Source organism: Callospermophilus lateralis, chromosome 7, assembly GCF_048772815.1.
Source record: "Callospermophilus lateralis isolate mCalLat2 chromosome 7, mCalLat2.hap1, whole genome shotgun sequence".
Taxonomy (NCBI): Eukaryota; Metazoa; Chordata; class Mammalia; order Rodentia; family Sciuridae; genus Callospermophilus; species Callospermophilus lateralis.
In genome coordinates, this window is record NC_135311.1 from 12,244,396 (window position 1) to 12,260,620 (window position 16,225).

The 16,225-nt window shown below is 45.0% G+C and overlaps 1 protein-coding gene across 1 annotated transcript in view; it reads left to right on the plus strand.

The window, feature by feature from the left end:
• The window catches only part of LOC143404006 (sodium/potassium-transporting ATPase subunit alpha-4), a 33,273-nt gene that overhangs the window by 7,724 nt on the left and 9,324 nt on the right, over positions 1 to 16,225 (plus strand). Inside the window, exons 7-15 of the mRNA XM_076862370.1 lie at positions 1,706 to 1,974; positions 4,086 to 4,284; positions 4,523 to 4,632; positions 4,837 to 4,971; positions 8,519 to 8,708; positions 8,850 to 9,022; positions 13,699 to 13,835; positions 14,223 to 14,373; positions 14,788 to 14,956. Coding sequence (XP_076718485.1) covers positions 1,706 to 1,974; positions 4,086 to 4,284; positions 4,523 to 4,632; positions 4,837 to 4,971; positions 8,519 to 8,708; positions 8,850 to 9,022; positions 13,699 to 13,835; positions 14,223 to 14,373; positions 14,788 to 14,956 — 1,533 coding nt within the window. The remainder of the gene's footprint in view (positions 1 to 1,705; positions 1,975 to 4,085; positions 4,285 to 4,522; positions 4,633 to 4,836; positions 4,972 to 8,518; positions 8,709 to 8,849; positions 9,023 to 13,698; positions 13,836 to 14,222; positions 14,374 to 14,787; positions 14,957 to 16,225) is intronic.

A 16,225-nucleotide genomic window follows, 5' to 3' on the forward strand; every position in this document is an offset into this window, starting at 1 on the left:
AGCAATGTAGCAAGACTCTGAGCATTGTAGTGAGCCCCTGTCTCCAAATACAGTTTAAAAACAGGGCTGAAGATATAACTCAGTGGTAGAACACTTATCTAGCATGCACACCTCAATCTCCATTCTCCCCATCCAAAAAAAGAAAGAAAGAAAGAAAAGAGTAACTTCTGATATAAGACTGAATGTACACTGAATTTTAAAATCAGGGCTATTTCCATAATATGTTTCTTTCCTGAGTGATTCTGACTCTGACTTCAATAGTAGAAATTTCAGTCATTATGGTAAAGCAGGAAGAATGACTTGACGTCAAGAATCTCAATGCCCCTCATCTCCACCCATGTGGAGAACGCCCGCATCATGTGTAGGTAAAGCCACACCTGATGTCCCAGTTGCCCTTCCGGCTCCTGGAGCACTGCTGGTGGAGAGAAGAGCCCTGGGTAGGCACAGCAGCCCAGCTGTTGTGGCCTGTGCTCCCCAGCAGAGGTCAGACTGGCTCTAGTCAGCAAAGCCAGTATTGGCGCAGGTTAAGCAGAGATTCCCGACTACTGACATTTGGGGCCAGACAATTCTTTGTTGGGGGAGGGGGAAGGTTGGGTTGTCCTGGACACTGCAGGATCTTTACCAACATCCCTGGCTTCTACCCACTAGATGCCAATAGCAGCTCCTCCTAGCCTGTTTAGGACAACCAAAATGTCCCCAGTCATTGCCAAAAGTCCCCTGCGTGAGGGGTGGGGGCAAATTGCTTCCAGTTGAGAACCATTCCTGGGGGTGTAAAAATGGTTCAGCAGATGGAGGAGGGAATATACAGGCAACAGGAAATATCCAGATAAGTTGTAATGAAGACCACCCTTCTTTTTCGAATGAAAAATATTTATTTATTTATTACTCGGGTATTTTACCATGGAGCTACATCTCCAGGCCTTTTTACTTTTTATTTTGAAACAGAGTCTCACTAAAAAGCTTAGGGCTCACTAAATTGCCGAGGCTGTCATCAAACTTGCAATTCTCCTGCCTCGGCCTCCCTAGTCACAGTGGTTACAGGCGTATGCCACCATGCACCTGGCTTGAAGACCTTCTTCAAGGCACTTTAGGCAGTATCACTGGATAACTGTGAGATCTCTTCAGAGATTTTTCCAACTTGGAGACCCTTATTTGCATAAACTGAATATAAGGAGAATAAAATCTTAATGACTGAACTTGTCTTGGTTAACTGCCACTTCTAAAAAGGAAAAGTTGGGGGCTGGGTATGTAGCTCAGTTGGTAGAGTGCTTGCCTTGCATACACAAGGTCCTGGGATCAATCCCCAGCACCATATTAAAAAAGGAAAAGTTTGCTGGGAACAGTGGCAAATGCCTGTAATCCCAGCAACTCGGGAGGCTGAGGCAGGAGGGTTACAAGTTCTAGGCCTGCCTGGCCCTGCCTGGCTAATTTAGCCAGATCTGTCTCAAAAAAAAAAAAAAAAAAGTCAGGGGTGGGGGATGGTAAAAAGAAAAGAAAAACAAAAACAACAGATTCTCTTAGCAGATAAGGATTTTAGGAGCTCTCTGTCAGGAACTGTGGGCAAGAGCTAGGGCTATCAGTGAGTGGCAGAGTGCTTCCTTATCATGCATGAGGCCCTGGGTTCAATCCCAGGAACTGGGAGCAGAAACCACTACAGTATTTCTTATATCTCTATATCACGTTGTCCCTCTCCTTTCATCCACAGGAACAGCCCAGGGTATTGTGATTGCTACAGGAGACTCCACAGTGATGGGCCGAATCGCTACGCTAACATCAGGCCTGGTGGTCGGCATGACGCCCATTGCTAGGGAGATCGAACACTTCATCCGTATTATCACGATGGTGGCCATCTTCCTCGGTGTCACTTTCTTTGGGCTCTCGCTTCTCTTGGGCTATGACTGGCTGGAGGCTGTCATTTTTCTCATTGGCATCATTGTGGCCAATGTGCCTGAGGGGCTGCTGGCCACTGTCACTGTGAGTAGACAGGGTGGAGGAGAGCCTTGAAGGCAGGCAAATCACCCCCGGGGAAATGAAATACCTTTTTGTCATTGAACCTTTCACATACAGTATTCCTGATACGAATATGGGTGCCGGAAAGAATCCAGCTACCAATGTTACATCACTTCCTCTGCCATAGTTTCTGGCATCTTCTCTTTAGCCTCGGTGAGAGGAAGTGAATGGTGATGGAGGGAGCGTTGGTCTGAATTCGAGTTTCTGGGTATACTAGTGGTGAACTTGGCCAAACGATTCCACATCTCCAGGCCTCACTTCATCAGTTTATAGAGAAAGATTAATTTAGAATCACAGAATTCTACTGGAAAGGACTTCCAACCTTTGAACCAATGTTCAATATCCTCTATAAAATCCATGGAAGATTATTTTTTTCTATTCCATTTTCATTGTCTCTAGCATTTAACTATTAGATTGCTATAATTTAAGTTTTCTTCTGTTTTTGTTTTTTATTTTGTTTTGGTACTGGGGATTGAACCTAGGAGTGCCCTACTAGCACCCCCCCCCTTTTTTTTTTGGTGGGTGCTGGGGATTGAACCCAGGGCCTTGTGCATGCAAGCACTCTACCAACTGAACTATATCCCCAGCCCTCTACCAGCCCTTTTTATTTTATTTTGAGACAGGGTCTCCCCAATTTGCTGAGGCTGGCTTTGAATTTGTGATGCTCCTGCCTCAGCTTCCTCAGTCTCTGGGATTACAGGCCTGCACCACCATGCCCAGCTCCTGTAGTTAAATGTCACTGTGTTAAGCAGCAATGTGATTCTGCAATTTCATCTTCTCTCTTTTACACCTAAGAAATACAAAATAAGTTGATTCTCTTTCTCCTACAGTCTAACCCTGTAGATTAATGATGGTATCCATTACATCCCTTCAAACTCTCCCAGTGGGAGGAAAGATAATCCCTTTTCCTTTAGCCATTCTTCCTGTGACAAGGTTTTCAGACATCTTGTCTTGCTGATAACCCATTTGGGGTATGCTCCAGTTTATCAATAGTCTTACAATAGAAACGAGAATAATACCTGGGGTGTTTTGGACTAGCATGAAAACATTGGGTCAGGTGATTATAAATAAACTACAACCTCATTATTAGAATCCTGTACTTACATAACCACAATCTAAGAATTTATTAGCGTTTACAAAAACCTTGCCACACACCAGGCTTACTTTTAGTTAGTTAATTAATTAATTAATGTGGTAGCACTGAGAATTAAACCCAGGGGTATTCAAACACTGAGCCACACCTCCCGCTCTTCTTATTTTTAAATTTTGAGACGGGGTCTTACTAAATTGTCCAGGCTGACTTTGAATCCTCCTGCCTCAGCCTCCCAAGTCAGTGACATTATAGGCATGTGCCACCCCAGTCATTCACATTGAATTTTTGGTCAACAAAAATCTTCTGGTTTAAATGATTTCTCAGGTCCTTTTTCAATGTTGTAATATTCCCTCCCCATGTCTTTATTTCATCCTATCTACTTTTTCAACTATTGGTACAGTGTCTCACCCCCAATCCATTCACACATACATAGCATCCTACACCACAACAAAATATTAGCTATCTAGGCAGTCGTAGAAAGGTTGGATGTTAAGACAGAGATGTGGCCTGGACTTGAATGGAGAAGAGGCTGCTGAATGAAAACCCTGCAAGGACCCTGGGGGAGATGATCACCTGTGACTCTGGTAAGAAATACACCGAAACTCTTGCCACGAAGCACAAATCAAAATCACTTCCCTAGCGGGATTTGTGGTGGCACGAGTCTGTAAACCCAGTGACTCAGGAGGCTGAGGCAGGAAGATCTCAAATGCAACTCCTGGGAAACTTAGCAAGATACTGTCTCAATATTGAAAATTATAAAAAGGGACTAGGGATGTAGCTCAGTGGTGCAGTGGTCCTGGGTTCAATCCTCAGTAGTGAAAAAAAAAATTACTTTCCTAATTTCCTTTGCCGGGGCCACAGATGAACTCTCTAAGGAGTAGGTGAGAACAGAAGGGAAATAAAAATGTTTAAATTTCCAAAACACAAAGTCATGTAAGTCATCCATCTCTGGGTCCATTCTCTCCCGTCTTTGTGGCTACAGGTGTGCTTGACCCTGACAGCCAAGCGCATGGCGCGGAAGAACTGCCTGGTGAAGAACCTGGAGGCGGTAGAGACGCTGGGCTCCACGTCCACCATCTGCTCGGACAAGACGGGCACCCTCACCCAGAACCGCATGACCGTGGCCCACTTGTGGTTTGATTACAACGTGCATGAGGCTGACACCAATGAAAGACAGTTTGGTGACTAGTGGTATTGGTAGACCAGGCATGGAAGGATGGGGGCAGGTAATGAGTGAGCTCAGAGAATGTTGAGTTCAGACAAAGAGGAGAGAGCTTCAAGAGAGGGGAGCGGAGAGAAGGGAGGTATAGAGGAAAAGAAATGTCACTTTGGGGCAGTATTTGGGTACAGAACAGGATGTGAATAATCCCCTGCTTTTAACTGTGCCCCGTTCACAGTTCTTTCCTTCTTTCTCCCTAGGGGAAACATTTGCCAAGGACTCTGATACTTGGATTATCTTGGCCCAAATCGCTGGCCTCTGCAATCGGGCAGACTTTAAAGCTCATCAAGAAACCGTGCCCATAGCTCAGGTGTCAGGCCTAAGGGGGAAGAGGTACCTCCGTGTTCAGGGTATCACCTGCCCTCTCCGCCCCCAAATCTCTTTCTTAGCACCCGGTGATTTCCCCCAGATACCCGCCGGTCGTCCCCACTCTGCCCCTCGCCCTGTGGCCTCAGGCCAGCCCCACGCCCAGGTGGCATGTTCCTGGGGTTGACTGTACCACCCATCCTGGCAGCGGGAAACAACAGGGGATGCTTCTGAGTCAGCCCTCCTCAAGTTCATCGAGCAGTCCTACAGCTCCGTGAAGGAGATGAGAGAGAAGTACCCCAAAGTAGCAGAGATTCCCTTTAATTCTACCAACAAGTACCAGGTACAGAACCAACCAAGGTAGGAGAATGGTGGTGAAGGACGGGTGAGGGAGGCAAGGGGGAGCTTGGCCTTGGCCTTCCACTTCCACTGTGAGCAGTGGAAGAGCTCAGGAGAACCAGCATCACCAGCAGAGGAAGTAGCAAAGGCTGCTGCTGGGTGAAAGTCACGTGGGAGTCACTCGTGGCTATTACGTGGAAGTACCTGGGTCCGCTATGAAAAAGGTCGTGCTTGCTTAGCCATCGATCTTTCCATTCACTCCATGACTGCTGCAGCATCAGGTAGGCCATTGCGTCTCCAATATTGTTGTGAAGTTTTTCATTTCCTGGGAACATTTTTTATCAATTCTACAGGGAGAAGTAAACAATAGAAAAGGAAAGGCTGAGTGAGGGACAGTCACGGCACAAACAATAAAACCCATAGAGGGACAGGAAAGAGTATTTCTCTGCCAAGTGAGAATTCTGGCAGATGTTGAAGAGAAGGTTCCAGTAGAAAGCAGGGAACAGTGGGTGGCTTTACCATGATTCTAACTCTCCTAGTTGGGTCTGGATTCTATGCACACTATCCTGACTGGTTTGGAGGAGCAGGTTCCCCAACTCTCTGTACTGCCATAAAGCCCATTCAGATGCAGGTAGCAGGAGAGATGAAATTCAGTTATGTCTTTCTGTCTTAAAAACATGCAAGTAGCTACCTACCCAGGAGGCTGGGACAGGAGGATCACAAGTTCGAGGCCAACCTTGGCAATTTAATGAGACTGTCTCAAAATTTTAAAAATTTTAAAAGTTGAGGATATAGTTTTATAGTAGAGTGTCCCTGGGTTCAACCTTCAATACCATAAATAAGTAAGTAAATAAATAATAATAGTAATAAAAAAATACAATCTACATAGATTTTTAAAACCCAATTTATCTATCTATATCTTCATATTGAACACTGATCAAATAAAAGTTATATAGATCCATATATTTCCCGTCTTGACTGGTTTTCAGTCAGTGTAATAAAATAGGTCTCCCAGGCCCAAACTGCAAACATCATTTCCATTTTTTTTTTTTTTCTAGCATTTGATGGCCTCACTAACCAGACAGGAATTTTGTGGCTTGGCAGGGCCTGAGTAAATCCTTTGGAAAGAATTAAGTATCTCTCCCTCCAATGTGATTCAAAATAAAATCAAAACCTATTCACAAACATTGACGTGTGTTCAACAAATAGCGTTGCTCTCTAAAATGACTACTATTAGCTTCTTCTGAGATACTGAGTATCAAATTCAAACGGCAGGACGGTCCTCTGAGGTACACCACATGGACAAGCCAATTTTCTCTGGGAGGCTCTGAATTAGCTGTTTCAATTAGCCAACTCTCGTCTTTGCAAAGAGCATCTTAGTCTGCCGGTCGTTTGCAAAGCTTGGTTTCTTTCCCTCCCTGAGATGGAGATGATAGGAAACAGACCTTCTGCCCTGGTATTTCCAGCTTTCTCCCTTCATCTTCTCTATCTATTTAATCTTCTCTCAAGATGTGATTTTTGCCAGGTGGGGTGGTGCATGCCTAAAATCTCAGCAACTCGGGAGATTGAGGCAGGAGGATCAAAGGTTCAGGCCCACCTGGGCAACTTAGTGAGACCCTGTCTCAAAATGAAAAGTAAGGGGATGTAGCTCAGTGGTAGAGCACTTGCCTTCCATGTGTGAAACCCAGATTCCATCCCTCACACCGTGAAAGAAAGAAAAAAGAAATCAAAATAAAAAGGGCTTCAGGTACAGCTCTGTGGTAGAGGACCCCTGCGTTCCATCCTCAGTGCTGAGAAAAAAAAAAGAAAAAAAGTGTTTTTTTAAAAAGCTTTTTTGTGACCAAGTTACTAGCTTAAAATAGGTCTTGCTCTCACCTCTGAACCTTTCAACTCATTCAACAAATATTTATTGAGCACTCGGAAAATTGAGCTTTTAAATCCTTTTATAGCTTTCTGCTTAAACATGGGTTTTCCTGTTAACTGCTTAAGCATATTTTGACATGAACTGAGCAGTCTCCAAGTGAACGGTTGTAACCACACTTTACACACTGGTTTCCCACCCTGCTTGTCCTTTGAGCGTGCAGTCTGGCCTCCCCCACACTCCCACAGTTCCTTTCAATGGGCTGACTTTGTTCCCAACAGGCAATATAGCAAGCATTTCCTATCACTCACAAGAGGAACCCCAGAGAGAGTTCCTTTTCATACATCAGAGATCAAGAGAAGACGCAAAATCTAAGCTGATCTTATGGGTCTCTCCTGGTTGCTGTACTCTCCTCAGGTTCACCTCACGAATATGCCCCTTCTCTGCCCCACCTCACCCTACAACCTATCTCTAGTAGCCCCTCTCAGGGGACTTCTCACCTTTAGTTCAGCAGCTAGAGGACTAGGATGCCTAACCTAAAAATTTCATAATTTTAAAATTTCTTTCTTTCTTTCTTTTTTCTTTTCTTTTTTTTTTTTTTTTTTTTTTTTTTTTTGAGAGAGAGAGAGAGAGAGAGAATTTCAATATTTATTTTTTAGTTTTTTCGGCTGTTTGTATGTGGTGCTGAGGATCGGACCCGGGCCACACGCGTGCCAGGCGAGCGCGCTACCGCTTGAGCCACATCCCCAGCCCTAAAAATTTATTTCTTATTGTTATTTTTTTTATGTGTTCATTTATTTTGTTTGATACTAGGGATTAAACTAGGGCCGGCCTCCAGCATGCCAGGCAAGTGCTCTATCCCCAGCCCTTTTTATTTTATTTTGAGACAGGGTCTTGCTAAATTGCCTAAGCTGGCTTCTAACTTGGGATGGTCCTGCCTCACTCTCCCTCATAGCTGAGACGACAGACTCAAAGTGTTTTTCATAACTCTCTCTCATAAAAACTCACTGGAGCAGACAAAGCAGAACCTTTTACATTTTATGGAAGGAACAAAGGTTTTGCAAGGTCAAGTAGGTTGACCTGGATTCATGAAGCTACGAATAAGGCATTCATGCTGGCCCTAGAACATAGGTCTTTGGACTCTTAAAAGTTTTCTGCCTGCCTGGCTGTGTTTCTTTGACAGCTCTGCTATTTCTGCTCTTGAGCCATCCAATCAGCAAGGAATCAGGAAGAATGCAAAAGAGCCCTTCAGAGAGTTCGAGTCTAGCTGGACATGGTGGCACACACCTCTAATCTTAGCTACTCAGGAGGCAGGAGGAGCACAAGTTCAAGGCCAGCCTGGGCAACTTAGTGAGACCCTGTGTAAAAGAGAGAAGGAACGTCAGAGTCTTCCTGTAATGGAGATTCATGTACAAATAGTACTGGTGTTGGGGGGTCCTGGAAAGGGCAGCTGGGCTCAATTTTGAGCCCAATTTGACTGGGGCAATGGGGGCCAAAGGAAATGTCATGTGAAACCAGTTGTGTGTGTGTGTGTGTGTGTGTGTGTGTGTGTGTGTGCTATACACACATATATATTTTTTTTAATTTTTAATTTTTAATGTTTTTAACCTTGTAAACCTTCCTCTTGGTTTTTGCCCTTGACCCTGGCTCTCTTCTCCTATCCCATCTCTGCTTCCTCTCTCCTCCCTAGTTGTCCATCCACCTTCGGGAGGACAGCTCCCAGGCCCACGTACTGATGATGAAAGGTGCTCCTGAGAAGATCATGGAGTTGTGCTCTACTTTCTTCCTGAATGGCCAAGAGTATCCAATAGATGATGAAATGAGGACTGCTTTCCAAAAGGCCTACTTAGAACTGGGAGGCATGGGGGAACGTGTGCTGGGTGAGGCGCTGGGAGGACCCCCTGGAAAGAATAGCATCGAGATAATTTTTTGTGGAGTGAACAGTCTAGGAATTTGGGGTATGTGGGAAAAGGGAAATAGAGAGATGAGTGACTACTGGTCTCCTGTCTGCTTCTCTCCAGGGTTCTGCTTCTGCAATCTGCCTAGCAGCTTCTCCAAGGGATTCCAATTTAATACAGATGAGATAAATTTTCCTATGGACACTTTGTGTTTTGTGGGCCTCATATCCATGATCGACCCTCCCCGGGCAGCTGTTCCACATGCTGTGAGCAAGTGTCGTAGTTCAGGGATTAAGGTAAATAAACACCTGCCCACTCCAGAAAAGACCCTCACCTGTCACAAGTTGGAGCAGCTAGTAGAAAGCCTTGCACAGAATAGGTGTTTAATGATCTTGATTTAATTATAAGCTCTGCCTCCCGGAGCTTATCATTTTTATTGTTGTCTGTTGTTGTTTGAGGGGTGGGTGTTTGCTTGTTTTTTGAGACAGGATCTCACTGTTAACAGGCTGATTTGGAACTCATAGGCTCAAGTGATCCTCTTGCCTCAGCCTCCCAAGTAGCTTGGACAACAGGCATGTACCATGCCCAGTTGAGCTTCAGAGATTTTTAGTCTTAAGAGCTTTGTAACACTAAGTTGCCTCTGTAGCTAGAATTCTATGTTACAATGAGCATTTAGAATCACCAGGAAAGCTTGACAAATCTAGGCCACACCCAGACCTAATAAATTAGAAACTCTCAGGATGGATCCCAGGCATTAGGCATCTCTATTTATTAAAAAACTTTCTTCAGATCCCTAATGATGGGGAGGCTGAGGCAGGAGGATCGTAAGTTCAAAGCCAGCCTCAGCAACTTAGCCAGGCCCTAAGCAACTCAGTGAGACCCCGTCTCTAAATAAAATACTAAAAAAGGGCTGGAGATGTGGCTCAGTGGTTGAGTACCCCTGAGTTCAATCCCTGGTACCAAAACAAAACAAAACAAAACAAAAACCCATTGAGCAGACAAGTTTCTAGCATGTGCTTCTCAAACTCATGTACATGTGAATCATTTGGGGATTGTTTTGAAATGCAGATCTTATTTCATAGATTTAGGGCACCTGGACATTTTACATGTTAAACAAACTCCCCAAAGCTGCTGCTGCTGCTGCTGGTGGTGGTCTGTAAACTGCACTAGGAGAAGCAAAGTGCTAGACGATGTGGTATAAATACACTTCTGGAATGGGTGGTAAGAGGGTGAGGCTAAGGGGGTTGGGAGTCTGGAGCAGGCAATAGTGAGATGAGATAATGAGAACTAGGGGGACCTCAGTGGGTCTGACTCAGAGTAAGCAGCTGTCCTAACTGGTTTATGTCCAGGAGTAAAAGCCAGAAGTGAAAATCAAGTGGTCCAAGGATGAAACTCTGCTGCAAAACAAACCTAAGTGTTGAGAAGTCCTCTTTGGTCAGGGTGGGCCTTGGACTTCATATGGGATGACAGCAGTAGAATTCCTCTAATTCTGAAATGCTGTGTATCCCACATTTTCTGGCTCAAAGATTCACATAGGCATTCACAGATTAGATATTTTCTGCTCATACCTTATGTTTTAGATCACTTACATATCCTGGGTCCTAGACTTGGGGGAGGGCAGGTTAGCGCAGAGGGGTGGGAGGCATTTAAGATGGATTAAATGTTCTCTGTTAGAATAGATTCATTCTAGACCTCTGACTGTTGGCAGTTTTTCTAGGGGTCAGCTGGGGCCATGTTTAAGTTCAATGGCTGGTCGCTAGAGTGGGAACAAAAGAAAGGATGTGGGAAATTATTGTGAATGAATCACTATAAGGTTTCTGAGGTAGTAGGTTTTTTGCAGAGATAGCATTGTTATGGCATGTCTGCAGGGAATAACCAGATTACCTTGCTATTCCCCCATGGTTCTATAAACTACCATTTCATTGTGGAAGTTGAGGTTGATTTGAATTTTCTAAGCTTTGGGCTGGGTGCAATGGTGCATGCCTGTTCCCAGCGACTCAGGAGGCTGAAGAAAAAGGATCACAAGTTGGAAGCTATCCCGGGCAATTTAGCAAGACTGTGTCTCAAAATAAAAAAATAAAAAAGGCTCTGGGGACGTGGCTCAGTGTTAAAACCCCTCTGGATTTAATTCCCAGTCCCCCCCAAATAAGTAAAAACAAAAAGAGCTGAGGCTGTAGCTGCATGGTAGAGCGTCCTTGAGTTCAATCTGCAATACAAGAAAAAAAAATTCGAATTTTTTTAATCCCATTTGTGATGAGATTCTTCAAATAAGAAATCACATTGTGGATGAAACCTAAAATGTATCTCATCTGGGAGTTTACGGATCCTTTTAGCAAGAACAGTCACAATTGGGCCGACAGGTGAGGAGGCCCTAACAAGGAACACAGGGGTAACAGTCAGGATGTCTAGCAAATCAGGATGTTGTCACAGCCTGAGGCACTCAGTGCATGATGGTCTTCAAGACTCCCAGGGCTGGCTGTGAGCTGGCAGCTGAAGCAAGAGACCTCAGTGCTCTCTGGCCACTTGTTGGTCACAAATTTACAGGTCCCCACTGCAATTTCTTACTTTCTTCTGGACCCTAAACCGGCAGAATCATTGAGGAAATGAGAATCATCTTCCATATAGGAAAGTACAAGACATATGCATCGTGCTAACAGGGAGGACGACGTGGAATAAACACTTGGGAGCTGGTCACGTAGGTTAGATAGATCCTTCCAGGGTCGGTGCCGATGGCTGGGCTGATGGATGACACAGGGCTGTTGAAGAAAAGTGGTTGCATCATGTTCACATGACAGCCAAGTTTTGACAAGGAGATGATGCGGGGACTAAGTCTCCCAGGCTGCCTTGTGCTCACAACTTGAAAATAAATGTGATTTTTTAAAATTAAAAAATGCCAGGTACAGTGGCATATGCCTAGAATCCCAGCAACTTGGGAGGCTAAGGCAGGAAGATCACAGGTTCAAAGCCAGCCTTGGCAACTTAGGAAAACCCTGTCTCAAAATTTAAAAAATGAAAAGGGGCTGTGGATGGAACTCAAAGGTAGAGTGTCCTTCAGTTCAATCCCTCAGTACCACAAAAAAAGAGAAAAAATTGAAAATGTTTCCATTAAATATATGTAAAGCAGGATCTCAGTACTATGAACATTTGGCCCTTGCAAAGAACCTGGCCCCCTCTAAGAACTACAGCCAGGCTTTCAATGTTGTTGTGAGAGCCTCTGGTTTCCTTACCAACACTGCGTAGTTTTCCTCAGATAGATCTAATCTGAGGGAAGAGGGTAGAAGGATAAGGAGGAGGCATCTAGGGGGACTGAAGGGGAACATCAGAGGTAGGGTCAGTACCAAGAAGTTAGAAATGAAATTCTTTCAGTACTGGATGAATTCCAGAAACTGCTAGATGAGCCATTCTCCCCAGAACTATGCCTCTGTTGTATGAATGTATCTCAGTGCTTGGAGGAATTTTGTCCCAGGAATTCACTCTTGGGGTGATTGACTTAGTATTACTATTTCTCAGGCCTGGAATGGAGGTGGTATTGCTGGAAGTTACTAAGAACAGTCCATTTAAAGGATCAAATGAGCTAGGTTCTGGGATTGTATGAGGATGATATTACACCTTGTCCAACAGATCTTGGGAACCACTGGGAAGCTTGCAGGGCCCTGTAAGTTGGAATGGCATCACTAAAGGCTCCCTCTGAACCACATATAGAGAACAGACTTTTTTTTTTTTTTTTTTTTTTTTTTTTGGTGGTGGGGGTGCTGGGGATTGAACCCAGGGCCTTGTGAATGTTAGGCAATCACTCTACCAACTGAGGTATATCCCCAGCCCCCAAGGACGGACCAACTTTTGTCCCAGGTCTCACCTGCTATCAGGCACTCCCACAGGCCAAGCCTGTGAGGATCCAGTGCCCTGCAACCCACCAGGATACTTGACATGGGAGGTCATGGGTTAAAGCTCAGTGCAATTGAACTGTGTGTGGTTACACAGCCTCGTTAGCACTTTATTGTCTTCTTCCAGGAAGTCAGGGGTGCCGATATGGAATGATGAGGGCTCACAAAGCCCTCCTCCTTGGGGGAATGCTTCTGCGAGTCTTACTTCCATACTTTGAAAGCAAATAGACTAACCTCTGCAGGATCTCTATTCTTGAACGCAGTGGACAACTTAGTCAAACAGATGGTTTCTTCTTACCTCCCATGAGAGCTTGAAAACTTGTGTGCCTGGAAGGCACTTGGTGGTTCCCAGGTACCCATCATTCCTTCATTCCCCCAGTCCAGGGTTATTGGTTGATGGCCTACTATGGGCTGTGCATTGTGCCGGAGCAAAAAACTTAACAAGCATTTTCCCCTCACAGAGCTCTCAGTCCAGTGATGGAAAGAGAACAAGTGATTATGACATAGAAAAGTGATAAGTGCTGAAATGTGGGAAAGAACAGGATGCCACCAAACCACAGAGCATGGGCAGGTCATCTTTGGGTGGCAGTGGGACAGGACTAGGTACCAGGCAGCCAAAGGTGAGTTGAAACTCAGTGGCAGAGTGAGGTAGTGGGAGACAGAGAGAGGCAGGAGTGAGGACCTGAAAGTCTGCTAGGCAGGTGGGTTATTCCAGACGTTCCTCTATTAATTACCACTTGTTCTATGTGTAGGTGTTCCTGTCTTGGTGCTTAAGGAAGCAGAGTAGCTTCTGCAGAAATTAAATGAAATTCTGAATATAGGTTTACACCCAAATCTCTGACTTATTCCTGGGAATTCTAGAACCTGAATCATCCTGTGTTTTATGGTCTGCTAGCCCTGACTCACTCCCAAGGGTTGAAGTCACAGAAGCGAGGTGTTTGTTCTATATAACAAGTTCTGGGGGGATGATCTACTAAAACCCTTATTGAATGAAAGTAGAACACTGTTATTCCTGGGGGAGCCAGAAAAAGGATCCAGGGCTTCTCTAAAGATGATTCTGCTTCTCTTCCCTCCCCTCCCCGACCCAGGTGATCATGGTAACAGGAGATCATCCCATTACAGCCAAGGCCATTGCCAAGGGTGTGGGCATCATCTCAGAAGGTGCAGAGACAGCAGAGGACATTGCTGCCCGGCTTAACATCCCTGTCAGCCAGGTGGATACCAGGTGAGACCCCTTTGGAACTCAGATCTGCCCTCCATAATTTGCCCCACCCAGATCCCACTTCCTAAAGTTCTTGAAGTCAATTTCAGTGGGTAGGATTGTGGGGTTTACACTTTACAAAGGAAAATATAATAAGGAAACAACCAAGGGAATGTGTCAGTGAGTTTTCAGAGGGATCAGGAAAAAGGAAAAAGAAGAAGAAGAAAGGAGAAATTGTCAGAAAGGGAGAGGGGATGGAATGTGTCATCTGGGGGACAGTGAATGCTGGCGACAAGTGGAAGAGACTGGGTCAAAAGAATGGAGGCATTTCGGGGAAGGGTTGGTTAGAGGGCACCAGCCCCATGGTGAATTTCCAACCCAGAACTAGCCTGTTGAAATCCTCTCCTGCAGGAATGTCACAGCCATAGTGGTCCATGGTGCAGACCTAAAGAACATGAACTCAGAACAGCTTGACAGGATCCTCCAGAACCACCCGGAGATCGTGTTTGCTCGGACCTCCCCTCAGCAGAAGCTCAACATTGTGGAGGGTTGTCAGAGGCTGGTAAGGAGCCCTGGGGGTACCCTGCAGAAATCATGGGGGAGGAGCCCAACCCCAAACCAAGCAGGGGAACCTGTGGGCTGGGCTAGAGAAAAACTCCTTGAAGTAAATCCCCATATTGAACCTCCACAGTGGCTTTTGGACTGGGCTTAAATATCTCAGGGGAACAGAAAAGAGAGTGGCTGAGATGCCTAGATCAGGCATGAGTCCGTGAAGCAATGGGATTCTCATCTGTAATTCCAACTACTTGGGAGACTGAGGTGGGGGGAGGGAGTTTGAGCTCTGCTTGGGCAACACAGCAAGATCCCCATTTCAAAAGGAAAAAAGAAATGAGGTGCAGAAACCAAACTGAACTTTGGGATTGGTCCTAGATCTAATGCAGTAGAGTGTTCACTTCCTCTTCCCGGATTTCTCCAGGGAGCCATTGTGGCGGTGACAGGGGACGGGGTGAACGACTCCCCTGCGCTGAAGAAGGCTGACATTGGCATCGCCATGGGCATCACTGGCTCTGACGTCTCTAAGCAGGCGGCCGACATGATCCTGCTGGACGACAACTTTGCCTCCATCGTCACAGGCGTGGAGGAGGGTGAGGAGGCAGGGTGCCCAGGGTTGGGACTGACCCTTAGACTCAGGTAGGTGTTGGTGTATATGACCTCATTCCCTTTGCCCATCATCTCATCTCCATGCAAATAAATAAATAAATAAATAAATAAAATCGCTGTATGATGATATTTTGCAAATTAGAGTCAGCTGATACTTAGAATGTCACTTTTTAAATGAGATTGGAATAAAGTCCAGATTTGCCAGGGAGACTGGGACTCTGGTATAGCAAAGTACTTCTTTTGTCCTATTGTTGGGATTCAAGTGTGTTTACAGCAAGATGAGGCTGTACTCTTTTACAGTCTCCAGAAGGGTCCCCGAAAGAACTTTCTGCCTGAATGATGATGACACATCAAAAGAGGTTAGAGACTACCTATGAATTGACTTCATGAACCTAATTAAGCTCCCTCTTTCCCAGAGAAATCTAAAAAGAATGCCCAGTGGTGAAGTAGAGAACCCCGGAATGCTGAAACCCAGCCTCTGTGCTCTCTGCCTGAAGCTCTGTTACTAAAACATGATGATCCACATAATCATAGTGACTATCTTCTGGGTGCAATGACACGTCTGTAATCCCAGCTACTCGGGAAGCTGAGGCAGAAGGATCACAAGTTAGAGACCCTGACTCAAATAAAAAAAAAAAAAAACAATTAAAAGAGGGCTGGGGATATATCTCAGTGGTAAGCACCCCTGGGTTTAGTTCCCAGTCCTAAAAATAAACATAAAAAAATACAGCAGGGAAGGATTACAATCTTTGACAGGTACTCAGAGAAGGACTCAGCAATCTTGCAAGGCAAGGGGAATAATGCTCAGAGGGATAAGGGGCACCCAAGGTCATAAGCTAGTTATGTCAGAAAATGAGACCCAAACCCAAGCCTGTCCCAGACTTGGGCTCTTTCCACTTTCGCCTTAGTCCTTTAAAGTCTTTAATACTGGCATTCTCAGATATTCAGGATTAACTAGGCCCAACCCTGCTTAATTTTCAAAGATCAGATAACATCAACCATTTTGAATCCAAGAACAAAGAGTACATATTAAGGGCACGCAAATAAATCATGATTCTAATTAATAGTCACACAAGAATTCTGTGTAGTGGTGTATAACTGTAATCCCAACAATTTGGGAGGCTGAGGCAGGAGGATTGCAAATTGGAGACCAGCCTGGGAAATTTAGCCAAGACCCTGTTTCAAATTTTAAAAATAAGGACTGGGAATGTAGCGCAGTGGTAGAGTGGCCCTGATTTCAATCCCAGGTACCA